General features: G+C 45.0%; 1 protein-coding gene across 1 annotated transcript in view; it reads right to left on the reverse strand.

The window, feature by feature from the left end:
• Positions 1 to 14795: 14795 nt before the first annotated feature.
• Positions 14796 to 17705, reverse strand: part of P3H2 (prolyl 3-hydroxylase 2) — a 155781-nt gene continuing 152871 nt past the window's right edge. The window contains exon 15 of the mRNA XM_065876247.1: positions 14796 to 14888. Within this exon, the coding sequence (XP_065732319.1) occupies positions 14796 to 14888 (93 nt within the window). The remainder of the gene's footprint in view (positions 14889 to 17705) is intronic.

Consider the following 17705-nt stretch of genomic DNA (forward strand, 5'->3'; position numbering starts at 1 on the left):
GTCTTGTAATCTCTTGAGTATATGATTCTACAGCTATCCTTGTCTCCCTCTTTGTACACAATTGAAGGCAACTTTGACCTCGGTCCCTTTCTTCTCATTGAGCATCTGGGTCAGAACCTAGGAAAAAGCCTTTCCCTTAGGAATGTGACCTCTAGGTTTCCTTGCATTTGCTTTTGAATAATCACTCAGCTCCCAACCTGAGGTTTTCACCACCAGATAGGAGGAGGCAGGAGTCGTAGAAAGGTTTCAGATCCTCAAAGGCTGCTCAGTGATGTCAACCCAATTACCAGAAACAGTGCTGTCTGCCCGGCAATGCCCCTCAGGTATCTGCACTTGTGTGGCTCTGGGTGGAATTCTTTGATGTGACACTTGGGGGTCTTGCTGACAGATATTCTGCCCCTCTCTGCCTCTTTTTTTCTCCTCCTGAAAAGGAAGCAGAATCAGCAATGAGGCAAAGCCCCAGTTGCCTTAAAAGAGCTTCAGCAGTTACAAGGAAACCCTGCAACTTTGGGTATTCTGAGAAATAAATATTTAAAGGCCAGGCCTGATATTGCACTATGATGGAATGGCTCTACCAGTTATTAAATAATTCCAGACTTTTATAAATAGCGACTTCCCCCGGCCCAGCCCCTGGACCAGTCCAACCCCTGCTGCCCCCTCCTCTAAAACCCCCGGGACGTCCTCACGATCCAGCAACTGACAGGGTAAACCCTGCATGGAGGGCTTCCCCTGGACTCTCCCCCACCCCCCAGTGCTTTATTTGTTCTGATTGGTTAGAATATATTGGTTGTTATATATTGTAAATATCACCTCTCTGGAAGAAAGACAACTGACCAACTGACTTCCCTGAGCAAATCATTTCTTCTCCCTGGGCTTCTATCAGTCAATAAAAACTAAAATTATTATCATTTTATTAGATATGTAGAGTTTTTGGATTTGTTGATTTCTCCGGTCTCTTTCACCTTTAACATTCCATGATTCTATAAACTGTGAAGTTCAAATTCCTGTATCTGTGGTCTGGTTAGTTCGAGTACTTGTCCAGAGGAAGTATGCGTCTGATAGGAGTAGGAACTTCTTAAAATCATGGATTTAAAGTACTTTAGAGGTGGGAGTGGCTTAGAGTTCAGTTCACCCAGCAGGCTTTTTGGAATATGTTCCACTGAGCTCTAGGGAGAGTACAGAGGCCGACAAAGAGTGGAGACTGGACAGGGCTCCAAAGTCCTGGCTCCTGCTTCAGCCCAAGCTCCCACAACTTTTCCTGTTATATACACTGGTATTCTTCCCAAGATTTTATGTGTCTGGATGGCAAGATGCTAAAATCCTTCAATCCTGGCTTGCTTGGCAACGTGCTCTCACTGGGGCCATGAGTAAGTTACTTAACTCCTTTGGGCCTTGGTTTCCTTATCTGTAAAATCTGATGGCACTGTTTCGCAAGGTTTAGAGCACACCAAAGCGTTCAATACAACGTCTGGCAAGAACTAGGGGTTTGATATCTATTAGTTGGATCTAAATTCAATCCATGGTTTCTTCCTTGCAGTGGAATCTAAGTTCCCAGAGCCACTTTGAAAAGATGGTAAACACACACGCACACACACACACACAAACACACACACACACACACACACACCAGGAACTGCCAAGAGGACATTTCAACAGCAACAATTACACTTGCAACACTTGCTATTGCTGTGTTACCAAACAAGGTGACAACAGCAAAATCCTATTCAACCACAACTGCAGAGGGAGATCGCCCTGATAATCCCCGCAACACCACGGATTTGGTTACTGTTGAGTAACTCACTGACCTTACTGGGCTTAAGTTTGTATCCATACAGTAGCTATACAGGAGAAGTTGAATAACCGGTCTGGTCCCTCACAATCAGGGTGTGGCAGCTATAGCACTTGAAGCACTTTAAATTGGCTAATCCATCCCCTTCCACCCTCTCTCCAAGGACCCTCTCTAAGATGGTGGCCAATAGGTTTCTCCCCTCAAGACAGGTGGGCAATAGACAGAAAGCTGTGTGCATCTTGAATTACTTCCCTTTGCTGAAGGGAGGATACTTTTCCAAATGGAACAATCTAGAACAGCCTCTCTTCTGTTAAACTGTCCGTTCTCATATGACTAATTTGAGAATCCATCCACTCTGGGGGCCATTAGGCAGGTGTGCAGAAGGATATCCAAGCAGTGTTCTAATCACAAATTGTATCAGTGCAGGGTTTTATGATCAGATGGGGATTGGCCCACTTTTGGTGTCATTTTCCAGACTGCTAGGATAATTTATCCCTGGGCTGAGGTTCAACCTTAGCCCGATAATGAATTGGATGTGTTATCTTGGATCAGCCGTCTGCCTCCTTTGCATCTCCTCACATATGGAATTCTCAGGTCTCTTATACATCTATTTTTTTGTCTCAGTTGGAACTTCCACAGTGCTTCTCTTTCCCTTGTTAATGTTTTCTTCCTTCTGAGCCCTCTTTAATCACAAGTTTGGATTCTGGCTCTTACGTATCATTGACTGCTAGACTTTGAGAATACCACTGCTTGGAGCATCCTTAAAGATCCCTGAGTCCAAGGCCTTCATTTTAAAGATGGAGAAAATAAGAACTAGAGGGAGAAAGTAATTTTCTCAGTCTCACCCAAATCCTGTGTGGCTGAACTAAAACTCGTGACTCTCAGTTAATTGTCCTTTGATTGTGTGTCCGCTCCTTCCTGTAATCATGTATACATGAATTCAATCAATATTTCTGAATTTCTACTCTGTGCCATGTACTATTTTAAACCCTGGAAGTGTAGTAATTAATAAAATTCCTGCCCTAGAAACGATATTCTGCATGGTGGGAGACAGGCAGCAAACAGAATTTATTAGGTAAAATGTTAGATGGTGATAAGGGTATGAAAAATAAAGCAGAGAGGGGGAGTGGGGATGGCAGCTGCAAGAGTTCAAGTGTAGAAAGAAGATCCCCTAAGAAAGTATGCTTTGACCTTGACTCCATAGGCGTGAATGATGAGCCATGTGAACACCTGAGGGGAGAATGGTTCGGACATCAGCAACAGCAAATGCAAAGGCCCTGAGGCAGGTGCATGCTGGATGTGTTCTAGGAACAATAATGAGGGCAGTGTCACTGGAGCTAAGTAAGGAGGGAGTATATAGAGGGAAGAGCAGAGGGTAACTGGCTTAGCCAGTGAAATGGAAAATGAGCGAAAGATTTTGAGCAGAGGGGTAAACATGATCTGACTTATGTTTCAGAAGGATGACTCTAGCTTTTGTGTGGAGAATACACTCAAAGGAGACAAGGATGGAAAGCAGGACAGAAGTTAGGAGGCTTCTGCGATAATTCAGCAGAGAGACAACAGGTGCTTGAACCAGGACGTTGAGAGTGGAGGTACTACAAAGACATCTACTGTGGATAGCAGGGGAGATGGATCTCATCTCAGTAGTTAGGAGAGTGAGAAGGGTGGCAGCAGGTTGGGGGTGGACTACTTACTCAGTGGGGAGATGGAAATTATAGCCTGGGGCAGTAGCGGGTCAGGAAAGGCTTCCAAGAGGAAGAAGAATGCAAGACAAAAGCTGACTCACGTGTAAGGTGACCAGCTGTCCAGGTTTGCCTGGGACTGTCCTGGTTTGAACACTCTTCAGTCCCAGAGAAACGGGGACGGTTGGCCACCCTCCTGTGAGAGTTTCCTGGTGAAGCTGGAGAGGTTTGGAGAAGATGAGAGTGTTCTGGGGAGAGAAGACAGAATGTAAACATCTAAGAGGCAACAGCGGGCAGTGTAAGGTAGGGAGTCAAGGAGAGAAGAAGGTACACAGGGCTCCAATGTGCACAGTTCTGTCACCGTAAGAATAGTGACACTGGTTTTGATGTCAGTGGAAGGATGTTAAGCGATGAATGGTAACACTAATAGCTTGGCAGTTTTATCCCTCATTTCAGTTCCTTCTTGTAAAAGAGATATATGCAACCCCCATCATTTATAAGTATCAGATGAAAAGTGGAAAGCAAGAAATCGATAAACAGAATAGGAAGTAACTTTGTACCAAAGCATTCCAGCTGAGGGTTGACTTGCCACTTGGAAGTCCTCCTGTCCTGTAAGGTCACGTTCCCTCCGAAACCAGTTTACTTTTTTCTTCACTTCCCTATTTGCATTATTGACATCGTTATTTTCCTAGGCTCAAAATCTCAGAATCATGATTTTTATCTTCTTTCCTTGGTGATTCCATCAGCTACCAAGTCCTTATTTCTTTTTTCTTCAAAATAGCTTTTCTCAGTTTTTTACACTGCTGCCAGCCTGATTCAGGCTGTCTTTACGTTGTGCCTTGACAGTGGTAGACCAGAGGGTGTATGGGACTAGGGTAGGAGGATGGTGGGATTTGACCCCCCTGGGTTGCGGCAATAAGGGAGTGTGTTTTCTGTAAGGAATTTAAAACCAGTCAATTTAAGGTCCATTTGCTTTGTAGCACTATTTACAATAGCCAAGACATGGAAGCAACTTTAATGTCCATCAACAGATGAATGGATAAAAAAGATGTGGTACATATATACAATGGAATATTAATCAGCCATAAAAAAAGAATGAAATAACGCCATTTGTAGCAACATGGATGGACCTAGAGCTTATCATACTAAGTGAAGTAAGTCAGAAAGAGAAAGACAAATACCGTATGATATCACTTATATGTGGCATCTAAAATATGACATAAATGAACTATCCACGAAGCAGAAACAGACTCACAGACATAGGGAACAGACTTGTGGTTGTTAAGGGAGGGGGGGTGGGGAAGGAGTGGATTGGGAGTTTGGGGTTAGCAGATGCAAACTACTCTGTATAGGATGGATAAACAACAAGGTCTTACTGTATAGCACAGGGAACTATATTCAGTATCCTGTGATAAACCATAATGTAAGAGAATAGGAAAAATAATATATATATATATACACATATATATGCATATATAGTTAAATGAGTCACTGCTGTACAGCAGAAACTAACACAACATTGTAAATCAACAATATCAACAAATAAATTTAAAAATTTTTTGTTTTTGTTTTTGTTTTTTTGTTTGTGGCCTCTCCTATTGCAGCGCACAGGCTCCGGACACGCAGGCTCAGCGGCCATGGCTCACGGGCCCAGCCGCTCCGTGGCATGTGGGATCTTCCCGGACCGGGGCACGAACCCGTGTCCCCTGCATCGGCAGGCGGACTCTCAACCACTGCGCCACCAGGGAAGCCCTAAAAATGTTTTTAAAGGTCAGCCTTCTTTGTATTATTTCTATGTGCCAGCAGTTAATGGCAATCATAAAATCTCCTCCCATCTGGAGCAGACCACTCCCACTTACTGCCACCACAGCCTCAAATCCTGTAATATTTTCTTTATTGGTATCTTGATTTCTCTCCTTTTCTTCCATTCCCTCGTGTGCCAGATTTGCTATGCAACTGCAGCAAAGAACCACCCATCGCTAGTTTCCCTAAACCTCAGAAACCTTCCTGAGGTTTACGGGATCAAGCCCCAATACCGCAGTCTAACTCTTGGTCAAGCTCTTGGTAACCCGAAGCCAGCCTAACAGCTGAAGCTTATCCTATTACTCTGCATCCCAAACTCTCTTTGCTTTGAGAGTCTGCGTCACAAGAGCCATGGTTTCCTGCTGCATTAGCTGGGAGAAAAACTAGTTTGGGGATCCTAGCCCTAACAGAGACGGCTTGTGTGACCTTAAGCGCGTCATTTTCCCTCTAAGGGTCTCAGCGTTCTTACTGGTCAAATTAGAATAATACCTGTAGAGCTGAAGTCGCAGGATTTCAGCAAGGGCCAAATGAGGTCACGGTTGTGAAAGCCTCCATCCACGTGAGCCGTGATGACTGTTATAAGACATAGAGGTAATACTTGTTGCAGTAGTGGTTGCCATGGTTACAGTGCCGCTGTTGATGGCAACGCAAGACTCTTTGGTTTTGCTGTCTATTTTACCTTTTGCCTCATCTTTGCCATGCCATGTCCAGCTCATCATTTAAGGAACAGCTCTAGACCAACTCCCTCAAAAACTCTTCCTGTGGGCTTCCCTGGTGGTGCAGTGGTTGAGAGTCCGCCTGCCGATGCAGGAGACACGGGTTCGTGCCCCGGTCCAGGAAGATCCCACATGCCGTGGAGCGGCTGGGCCCGTGAGCCATGGCCGCTGAGCCTGCGCGTCCGGGGCCTGTGCTCTGCAACGGGACAGGCCACAACAGTGAGAGGCCAAGTACCGCCCAAAAAAAAATTTTTTTTCCTGAGCTATTTAAGCCTACTCTAAACTCTGCTCTCTTCAAAAATCTCCAAAACACACTTTCTTTGTGTTTGCATAGGTACCATGCTTATCTTTTATTGTGCAGCCTTCCCAACCTGGACTCTCAGTCCACCTCTTGTGTTACTTTAGCACCCCTCCGAATACCGAACACACAACAGATATTAAGCCACGACTTGTCAACATGAATGAATGAATGAATGAATGCACAGAGGCATCTCTTTTTTTAACCCCTTAAGGCAAAATATGCCGACAGTGCCCTCTGCTGCTAAACGATGATTCTGTGTTTCCTACACAGTGGAAAAGCAAGTGAGAGAACGTTTAGTGAAAGGAATAGTTGAAAATTGCACTTCTCAACATGCTGAGACAGAGAGGATCAGGAAAAGCCATTGAATTGTCCCGGTCTCGGGGAGGCTAGGAAGTCAGAAGGGCCAGATAAGGTGGCTGCAGGAAAGGCGGGCATCTCCTTTCTAGACTGATGACAGTCAGTTTGGAATTGAAATACCCTCTCGATTTTGTACAACAAATTTCCCTTCTCCTGTGCCCCTGTCCCAGAAATAAGTGTGTTATGGGGCCAGAGATAAATCTTAAATCTAATAGTGTGAAAAATAACTTTGAAGATTCCAAAATGCTTCATGGGAAAATGCATTTTAAAAAAAACGTCATGAGAGCTGGAAACATTGCTAGAGAGATCATAGTTCGTTTTCCTTCTGTTGAGGCATTCTGATATGGAAAAATTAACAATTGCCTTTTAATGATGGCCTGCTAAGTGCTTGGTGTTTTCCTTCTATTATCTCGATTAAATCTCATGACAACTCATCAGATAGCTATCACTAGCCCTTTACAGATGAAGACATTGAAAATGAAAGGATAAGAAATTTGGCCATTATCAGAGAGCTAGTAAAGTCAGCAAGGGTTTCCAAGTCTAGGAGGCATAAAATCCGAGCCTTCCCTGCTATTATATACTGACTCCAGGGATGGGGCTACCTGGGACTTAAGCTCAGATTCTACCAGTAACTTTCGTAGTAAAATCAAGTGAATAACCGCTTCTCTGGGTCTCAGTTTCCCCAACTCTAAAATAAGGGGTGTAAGACCAGATGCTCCCTAAGGCCCCTTCCAACTTGCAGTCTGTTATTTGCAGCGATCTTCATTTGCTGAACTATAAATACAAAGCCTTATTGTGACCATGATTCTCCCTTGTGTTTCCACCACAGGCTTGATCTCTCCAGTCTAACCAGATTTGAACAGTTCAATGTGGACTGAACAATGACCACAAGCACTCTATGCTCAGCTTTGAGGACTGAGATATTTTTCTACTTAATTTGTAAATCCGTCTGCATGTAAATGATGCATTTCATTTCCCCATAGAGTTCAAAGCATGATGGATATTCTAGGCTGGTTCCGAAGGTAGAGCAGTTTGAAGTTGCAGCATGCCAATCTGTCACAATCTTTAAGTGTTTTGGTGGGCAGTGTGTCCCGGGTTGGTGGGCACACCTCGGTAGAGCAGAGTCCCCAGGAACAGCATCTCCCTGTCCGAGTGGTGCTCAGCCTTTGAAGTGGATCGCTGGTGCTTCAAAGCAAAGTTCATGGTACAGGGAGCAGCATCAGATGTACTTTTATTACCCTTAGAGACAAAAAAAAAAACATTACTGAGAAGCCAAATGACTGGGAGAAAAATCTGTACCCTGTGCTCAGCCCTGCAGCTTGGAAGATCAGAGAAGATTCAGAGCGTTCCTCATGAGGAAACCGGAGTGTGCTGGAACAGAGCTGGAATCAGACCTGGTACCCTCAGAGCAGTGGTAGCAACCATCTTGCTGAAGACAGGAGCCTCCTTCTGGATTTCCAGAAGGTATGGAGGAGTGGGGAGACCTAGAATCAGATCAGCTCATAGTAATTCCTCCTGCCTCCTAGCTTTTCGTAAAAAATGATCAGAACTGCAAAACATCCTTAGAGAGTACAACCGCTTGTTTTTTTTTATTTGGGGAACTGACATCTATCAATACTATGACTTTAAGTCAATTTATTCGTCTACTCTGGGTTTCTTTTTCCCTCTGTGTGAATAACGGTCCCGTCTCCTGGGATGCTGTGAAACACTTAGTGACCACAATGCTAAACAACGAAGGAAAATGGAACACTCTCCAGAAATCTTGACTCTGTGTAGTCAGCGGAGGTCCCACAATGCCTTCGTGCCTGTTCTTTACTTGAAGTAGCTAAAGGTAGAAGAAATTGCATATTAAGACTTCTCAGAATCCAACTGTGCTAAAAAAATGTTGTTATAACTTTATCTTGGATACTGAGAGGGAAAAAAACTGAATAGCATTTATTTAATTACCAATAATAACGCCAAATAAGTATAATTCTGATTCATATTATCTTGTGAGGAAAGAGTATTAATTATGCCCCATTAATGCCTGTTGGAGATGGTTTGCTTCCAAGGAACCCCAAAGCTTCTGAAACTCTGCTCCCTGTTTGACATTGAAAGAGATGTCCTCACTAAAACATTCCACAGCTCTCTGGTTTCACCATAAGCTTGACTGATTTAACAGATGCTTTAGGCTTTGCAGAAAGCATGACTGAATATCATCAGATGGGCTGGAATATTGTCATTACTCCTATTTCTAAGGTGAAAGTGTAAGAATTTGAGAGAGTGGACTGGCCCCGGGGCATATGGGATAAAAGCTTTCTTGGACCCACGGGCAGAGGGCAGTGCCGCTGGGTGAGCTCATCGCCCAGCACCTGACTGATGGGGTTCCCCTCAGCTTTTTCTGATGCCGGCTGGGGCTCCGCTTTTCAGCAGGAAACCTGGTCCTCAGCGGCCTCACTCCACCCACTTCCAAAAACCTCCTCACAAGGGAATAAAATAAAACTTTTAAATTGGTATTCATGTGGATTTTCACAGCATTCATTAACATGCTTTCCCAGAAAAATTTGTAGTAAAGATGCTACCCCACCCCACCTTCAAAACAACAACTGTAAAATAAACTCTCCAACTTTTCTGAAAATTTAATATTTTAGAACCCAAGAAACTACTGAGTTCGAATTCAAACACTTTTTCAGTTGAGGACATTGTGGCTCATTTCTGCTTATTGGTGACAGACAGGCACTCAAGACCCAGCTTAACTGCCACCTTCTCTGCAAAGCCTTCCCTCTCTCCAGCCACTCCTTCTCTGAACTCACATGGCCTTTTTTTTTTTGTACCTGCCTCTATCATAACCCTTCTGTCACCGCACTTACCTCATTTTATATTTTTCATCAGTTTACATCTACTTTTTCCACTGTACTTAGAATTTCTTAAAGGAAGGGAAGAAATCATACTCATTTTGGAACCCCTCTCTAAACCCACTACTAAGTAACAAACTGTCTAAGGAATGAATTCATGAATGACAAGTGCTTTCCTATACCTCCTTCGCTGTGCCTGTTCCTTTCTCTGCTTACAAAATGAAGATTGCACTGATGTGTCTCTTAAGATAATTATGTACTTCCATTTGACTGCCAAGTGCTTCAAGGTCATAAAAAAACTTTATAAATGCCAACCATGACTACAACCCTTTGAAACAATGGGATATATGATTTACAGACGGGAAAAAGATGAGACATAACAGGTAATCCTTCTTGTCTGATCCCCACTTTTATCCCCACCCACCATCAGATAGTAATTCAGAGGTAACAATGCCAGCTTGGGAAGAAGGAGGAGGGTTTAAACTGGGGTCTAGATAGGATTTCCAGGGCCTTTTTAGGTACCTCTGTCTTGAGGGAAGTTACCTGAATCTGACAAGACGGGCCAAGGGCAAGAGTTCCCAGAAAGATGGGTGACACCCAATTCCCAGTTTCAAGAGAGGACTCGGATAGAGAAGGCAGCTGGTTGGCCCTTGCAAAGCAGAAGATGGCTTAGAGAAGGACTATTAAGGTGGAAATGCTGTCAAACTCTGCTCTATCCTCAATCTCCAGTAACCTAACAGGGAAAGAAAGGGCAAGACTTACCATGTTCACCCTCTCTCCAGGTGTATCATAGCAAGTGACCAGAAAAGGTGGGTTGTATACTGAATTAACAGAGCATGCAGATTTTCCTCCCTAGCAATGTGTGTCAGGAGAAGAGGGGGCTGGAATATTTTGTTTGGCTATTTTTCTGGTGGGCTCTTCATAAGATCTTTCAAGAAACTATTGTATTCAAATTCCATAGTTTCAGAGGTGAGTCACTCAAAAGCCAGCTTTTCACAGAGCTGATGCCATCCATCGTAGAGCGAGGCAGGATCAGTGATCAGATGGTTCCAGACTTGACGCTGTCTGGCCTCCGAGGTCAGAAGCAGGCACAGAAAACACCGTGATTTACCCGGGGATGTGAGAATGAGGAGACTGACAGCAAGAGCCTGCAGCTGCAACCCAGCAGTGAGCTCCAACGGTGGTGGACGTTACGTGTCTCAGTGTGCCTGAAGAAATCGCCCAGGTCCAGAACGGAACGGGCCCTTGTGTCTCGTGCTGGAAACATCGAATTATCTGGGGGTAGAAGATTTGCAGGTGGGATGAGGGGCTGTGGGGGGAGGTCACTTCACATCACAGGCTTCTTGACAGGATGTATGTAGCCAGGGATCATAACCATGGGCTCAATCAAACTTGCAGTTTGGGAGTTTCTGCAAGTGGCTCCTGTCTCCCGGAAGAGTTTTGGATGTGGGAACAGTTCAACTTTTTCTCACTTCTCAGCCATACATTGTCAGTCACCTTGGGATGTTTCATTCTTTGGCATCAAGAACTAGTGAGGTGGCCCTCATTACCTCCTTTCTTGACGTCAGTGAGCGAGTTGTTCCCCATGGCTGTCTTCTGTGAAATAATTCAGCATTTGTACTGCAATTAAAACTCATAGGTGTATGTTATTAAATGGTACTGACTCATTCCACGGTTTCTCCTCAGCTGAGGAAGTGCCAGAAAATGCTATGCACAAAGCAGTGATGAAGACTGTGTGCCTCACACATCCAAAGAGATCACTCTGTCCTGTGTCGGGGTTTTCTCAAGAAGAAATTGAAGTTCCAGATTCTTTCTGCCTTGGAGGGAGAGGAAAATGGCACCTGACTAGAACCTTCTTCCCTTCTTCCCTTTTGTGAGTTTCATAAAAGCAGGGCCAGGCACCAGGTATTTGCTTCATTGAATTAGGCAACCATGATCAAAATCCCTCAGAGGAGATACACACAGGAGATTCGCCTTCACACATCAGCAGGAAAATAGAGGAGGAGAAAAAGTTTAGATTTTATAAAAACCTAACTCTGTTCTTTACATGAATGTGCCATTTTATATTAAATATGCCTGGGGGCAAACAAGCTGGTACTTTATTTCTTCCCTCCTGTTCAAAAGACTGTGCTTCTGCCTCAGACATGGACACTCGAAGCCCAGGGACCACAGGCTCTGACTTCTCTTCACTGCTCTCCGTTTCCTCATCTATAAAATGGGAATCATAATCTGGGCCTGGAACAGCTCTTGGCGTTCCTAGTGTGAGAACCTGTTCTGCGTCATAAACATTCAATACAACAATACGAGTGAAAAAATAAACTCTGTAAAACCGCAGGCTTTGGGCTTCCCGGGTGGCGCAGTGGTTGAGAATCTGCCTGCCAATTCAGGGGACACGGGTTCGAGCCCTGGTCTGGGAGGATCCCACATGCCGCGGAGCAACTGGGCCCATGAGCCACAACTACTGAGCCTGTGCGTCTGGAGCCTGTGCTCTGCAACAAGAGAGGCCGCGATAGTGAGAGGCCCGCGCACCGCGATGAACCGTGGCCCCTGCTCGCCGCAAACTGCAGGCTTTTTACGCAAGGGATAGTCATCAAGACACGTGGTTGTTCTCCAAGTGATATCGATGAAGAGTCCTAGACTTGGAGTCATAAAAATTGGGCTTCTTAGCCTAGGCTGCCTCAAGCACATACAGTACTTTTAAGTGAATTAGAAAAAGGCACCCCTTGTGACAGAGTCCTGCAGGTCTGTGGACTGATGAGCAAGTAGCATTTTGGGGCCAAACAGAAAAAGGCACCCCTTCCTCTAGTGGATGCTGCCCTGTGCCTGGATTCTCGTATAACTCAATTCAGCAGCCCTGGCTCTTCCTGCTTAAATTCTGGAACCACACAATCATTTTTATTACCTCTGAGCCTCCTTTTCCTTCCAGACAGAAAGAAAGAATTGAATTGTGATTTCTATGACCTCCTTGAGCTCTAAAAGCTACAAAAATTCTAATGAGCTTTCCCTTCCTTCTACACAAGGGACTAGGCATCACATAGATTGAAATTCCTGAGCTTGATCTTTTAAAAATCGTCTGATGACACTCCCTAATATTTGAATGAAATTGTGTATGGTTTGATGTGGGGCAGATTAAAACATAAATGCTTGAGAGTATACGTGATGTCCCAGGTAGAACCGGACATGGGTAGCCTGCCAAACAAGAATAACGACTCTGCGTTGTCAGCAAGGAAACAGGATGGGGATCTACCCCAATGCCCATCTATTGAGGTCTCTGCTCACTGTCTGTGGGGCTGAATGGCAGTCAGTGCTGGAGTCCTAGCCTCTCCCAGAGCGCCCAGAGCATCCAGGAAGCGTGGGCTGTAAGGAGCCAAAGACTGTTTTCTTTGTTGACGCCTTGTTGCCAGAAAACAGAAATTAGATCCTTGGCCAGAACCTCCTATCAGCAAATCTGTGTGCCAGCAAATGCTTCTCAGTAAGAGAGCAGACAAATAGTAACCTCCCTTTCCAAAGCTCAGGGATTTTCAGCCCTAAAATTAGGTTTCAAGTTTTAAAATCACACATACACATAATGGACCCATTCACAATTCTGAAAAAGTTGGTAGAAGTAAATTTGGTTGTATTTGTGAATATTTCTAAAATCAGTTTTATGGTTTATTTCATTTTAGCTTTGTTTTGTATTTAGAGCAAGAGGGAGGGCTTTTGGAAACAATTACAGCCAATGATGTCATTTTCAGAGAAGGAAACTGAAGCCCAGAAAGGGAAAGAGAGTAGCTCCAGGTCACACAGCAGAGCATATTTGATCAGGCTGGGATTATAATCTGATGCTCTTTTCACTCTCCCATGATGAAAATGCAACCAGAAGGTTGGGTGAAAAACGGATGGCACATAACTCATTATGACTCAATTTTTCAGTCTCAAAGGATGAATGTTCTTACCACTACCCAAGATCATAAATGGCAGAAAGTAAATGTGATTTTAAGAAAATGCTTTTATCTGCTGGTTTTCTTAAGGGCTACAACCTCTACCACTGCCCATCACAGAGGCAGATGATCTCCCATGGGTTAGTGGAGCAGACTCTCTTAGCTAGGACAATCTCAGTCCCCACCCCCCAAAACATTGTCTTTGCAGTGTCTTCCTTAGAATTCACACCAAGGACCAGATGTTCTCTGGATTAACGCCTGTTTGCTAACCATCTGTTTCTTCACAAGTAATGCTCCCATCTTCTTGTAGCCCCAAAGCACCTGCCAGCAAAACTAGCCATGGCCCAGTATTACCCCGGGTGGTCCCCAAAGCTCCTGGGGGATCACAAAACCATTACCTGGAGACAAACAAAACATTTGGGGGAAGAAAAATAAACGCCAAATATTAAAAGAAGGCTCCCTTTATTTAAAAAATCAGATACAAGCACTAAAATCCGTGAGCTGGAGAGCACCGAAGAGAAGGGGACCCCAAAATATATGCAGATGGAGAGTGGAATCAATCAGAAATCCATTTTATTCTTCCTGAAGAACAAAACACACCTTCTCAACAGTGGACCCCACTCTCAGGCAATGTGGCCATGGTGCCCTGATTCAGGTGGGATTAAAGATTTCCTTCCAAAGTCACTGGGATGAAGAGCCATTCCACTTCAACCCCTGTACAACCTTTTTAAAGACACAACTCCTCGGGCAGTCCTTTCTGGCACCCGGTTGGAGGGCGAATTGAAGTTTCCAGCGTAAGGGTGCTCTCTGCTGAAAACACCAGAGTCACAAACTCCACCCAGGCCCTGGGAAGGCTGAGCTCCCCCGTCTCACGCCGTCCTCATCAGAGTCGTTCCTTTGCAGAGCTTGGAGGCCCTCAAGCCAGCAATACCTGAAGCAGTTCTGACCTCACCAGAGACTCCTCAGACTCAAACTCATGGCCGTCAGCCCTGGGGGAGATGGTGGCTGAAAGGCACAGAGCCAGGAGGGCCTTCTGAGTCCAAATCACACGCTAACTTTAGACGTGGGCATGTCAGGGAGCTGTTGTTTCGCCAAGAATGGACTTACTCTTTCTGCTTGAGTTTTAGGATCTACAGCAAATGAATTGTGTGTGTGTGTGTGTGTGTGTGTGTGTGTGGTGGGGAGGGCGTGACTGGGCTTTGAGAGATGACCTGCTGAAAACCAAGACACAAAGACTGAGAGGGGAAAAGCAAGCATCCTTAGGCACAGAAGGGAGATCTGGTCACTCATATTAACCTGTTAATTTATACCGTGGCTCTGTACAAAAATAAAAAGGTTCTCATAAGATTAACAGTTTAAATAAATATCTGATAGAATACTCTTTTTCTCGTTTTTATAGCTCATCTTTGGGGTTGATATTTGGTCTGTGCTTCCCTTGCTGTGCTTGATCCAGGATCGTGATCACTTCATCAGCCTGTATTCGCTCCTGCAAAAAAAGACAATTTACACATTGCTGTTACAAGCATACTAGTCAGTGGCAGAAGCTTCCTCAACACTTCCAGGCATCCATCTGTAATGGATGGGTGCTAAATCTGGCTAAGAAGGAAACCTCATCTCCATCCCTACCCGGGTACCTTCTCTTAACTTCCCTATGTCCTGAGCAATCACTTTCCAAGATTTCTCTCTTGCCAAGCAATCTTGTATATTCAACTGCTGACTTCCCTTGCTACTTTGTGGTCCCACAGAGATCTCCAATTCAGTTCTCCAGGTCAGTATTCAAGCTGAATTCACCATTTTCTCCCCCACAGGCCTACTCTGTCCCCTTCACATATTTCTTCTCTCAGTAAAGACCACCACTGCTCCCCGATTTGCCCCAAAGGCCTGACCAGGGTTTCTTGGATCTGATAAATCACCAGTCCTCTCTGTTCTGCCTCCTGTTTCTGTCCCCTCTTTTTTTCAGTGCACATACTGTTGCCTTACTTGAGGCCACTGTTTCTCAACCTTGGCATGGCTGACGTCTTGGAGCAGATAACTCTCTGTTGGGTGGGTTGTCCTGTGCATTGTAGGATGTTTAGCAGCATCCCTGGCTTCTGCCTACTACAGGTAACCAGTGGCACATGCCCGGCCCCAAGTCGTGACAACCAAACATGTCTCTAAATGTTGCCAAATGTGCCCTACAGGACGCACAATCGCTCCTGCTTGAGGACCATGGGTTTACGCGCTCATCCTCTCTTAACTCAGTTACTGCGGCAGCTTCCAAATTGATCTGTTTCACACCCCCTCCCACGTGCTTCTGATGGACTCTCTGCGCTTGAAGCATGATCCCCGCCCTTTCCTGCTCACTGCTCACTGCTCACAACCCTCACGTGGGTTCCCGTGGCTCCACGCTCCAGGTCGAACCTTCTTTTTTTTTTTTTTGTGGTACGCGGGCCTCTCACTGTTGTGGCCTCTCCCATTGCAGAACACAGGCTCCGGACGTGCAGGCTCAGTGGCCATGGCTCACGGGCCCAGTTGCTCTGCCGCATGTGGGATCCTCCCAGACCAGGGCTCGAACCCGTGTCCCCTGCATTGGCAGGCGGATTCTCAACCACTGTGCCACCAGGGAAGCCTCCAGGTCCGACCTTCTTGATGTGCTTATAAGGACTCTGACTTTTCTCTCTTCTTCAGCTCACCTTGTCTTCCCCCCTCGCCTCACCTTACATTCCACCGTCCTGACTTACTGCAAGGTCTCTGAATGCAGCACTCTGAGAAGGACTTCCTAATTCTAGTCCAGGTTAAGTGCCCCTAGGATTTAAAGGATGCTTCCATTGTGCTTTCTCTTATCCCCACACCAATCCTTCAACAGGCCCAGCTGGTCTACCTCCAAATGGCATCTCCAATCGCCCACATCTTTTCACCGTCTTTATCATGACTCTAGTCTATGATGTGTTAGCTACAGTAATCTTTCCTCTCCTGTAACTCCTGGGGCTGGAGGAGGTGAGGAAGGAATATGGCGTCCCCTGTACAGTTAGAGTAGAATTCATATTTCTTGAGCAGCTTTTCCATCCGATCGCCACCTCCTCTGTGCCCTCTTGTCAGCCCGCTCTCCGCCTTGCATGCCCTGTTCTGGCCACCCTGGCTTCCTTTGCTTCTTGACTGTTCTGTGCTCCTTCTTGTCTCTGGGCCTTTACAACCTCTTCTCCCCCTGGAATACTCCTTCGAAGACCTTTACCACGGTTAGCTTCTTCTTGTCACTTGTCTGGGGGCCCCTCACACTTCACCCCCGGCTCCTTTTTACTCTCAGATCAGTTGCCTTGTTCTCTTTCCCACACATCATTTCTCACTATCTGAAAATCCCTCAATTATTTATTCTTTTACTTATTTGTTGTCTTTTTTCATTAGAAGGTAAGCTCCATGAAAGCAGGGAGTCTTGTCATGTTCAGTCACTGTTGTTTTTCCTGTGTCCAGAAAAGCTACAGACATTTGGCAAGGGAGTATTATAGTTGATGAATAAATACAGAAGTGGATGAAGGGCTGTCCCTGTCTAAAATATCTCTCCCTAAGGAAATCATGCTCATCTTTGAAGGCTCATGTCAAATGCCATCTCCTCAACGAAGCCTTTCCTGGTTTCCTCTTTCTATCCCCTAAACACCATGCATTTTTTTAAATTAATTAATTTTATTTTTAACTGTGTCTCGTCTTGCTGCATGCGGGATCTTTCATTGCTGTGTGCCGGCTCTTCATTGCGGCACATGGGCTTCTCTAGTTGTGGCATGCGGGATCTCTAGTTGTGACCTTTGTGCTCAGTAGTTGTGGCGTATGGGCCACGGCATGTGAGATCTTAGTTCCTCAGCCAGGGATTGAACCAGTGTCCCCTGCATTGCAGGACGGATTCTTAACCACTGGACCATGAGGGAAGTCCCCACCATGCATTTTTGCCTCTAATAATTCCTACTGAACTTTGCTGTGCTTTTATTACTCAGGCCCCTGTATTATCTCTTCACTTTGACTTCAAGCTCCCTGAAAATAAAAGTTATGTCTTATCTAGTTTGTATCTCCTATAGGTAGTCCCTAGCACAATATCCAGCATAGTGAGTTATATAAAGAACATTTTATGACTTGAAAACAAAGCCTCTTGTATTCAAGAGCTTGTAATTGAGCATAATGTTGACCAAAAGGCACCTACGAGGACCAAACATACTGAATAACAGAAAACTAAACTGTCTTGATGTCCAAGTAAAATGGGCGAGTATTACTTTTATGAATATGGGGAGAACATCTTGCTGATTAGCAAACTGATATAGATACAAAATGTTGCAATCTG

This window comes from Phocoena phocoena, chromosome 4 (assembly GCF_963924675.1).
Source record: "Phocoena phocoena chromosome 4, mPhoPho1.1, whole genome shotgun sequence".
NCBI classification, from domain to species: domain Eukaryota; kingdom Metazoa; phylum Chordata; class Mammalia; order Artiodactyla; family Phocoenidae; genus Phocoena; species Phocoena phocoena.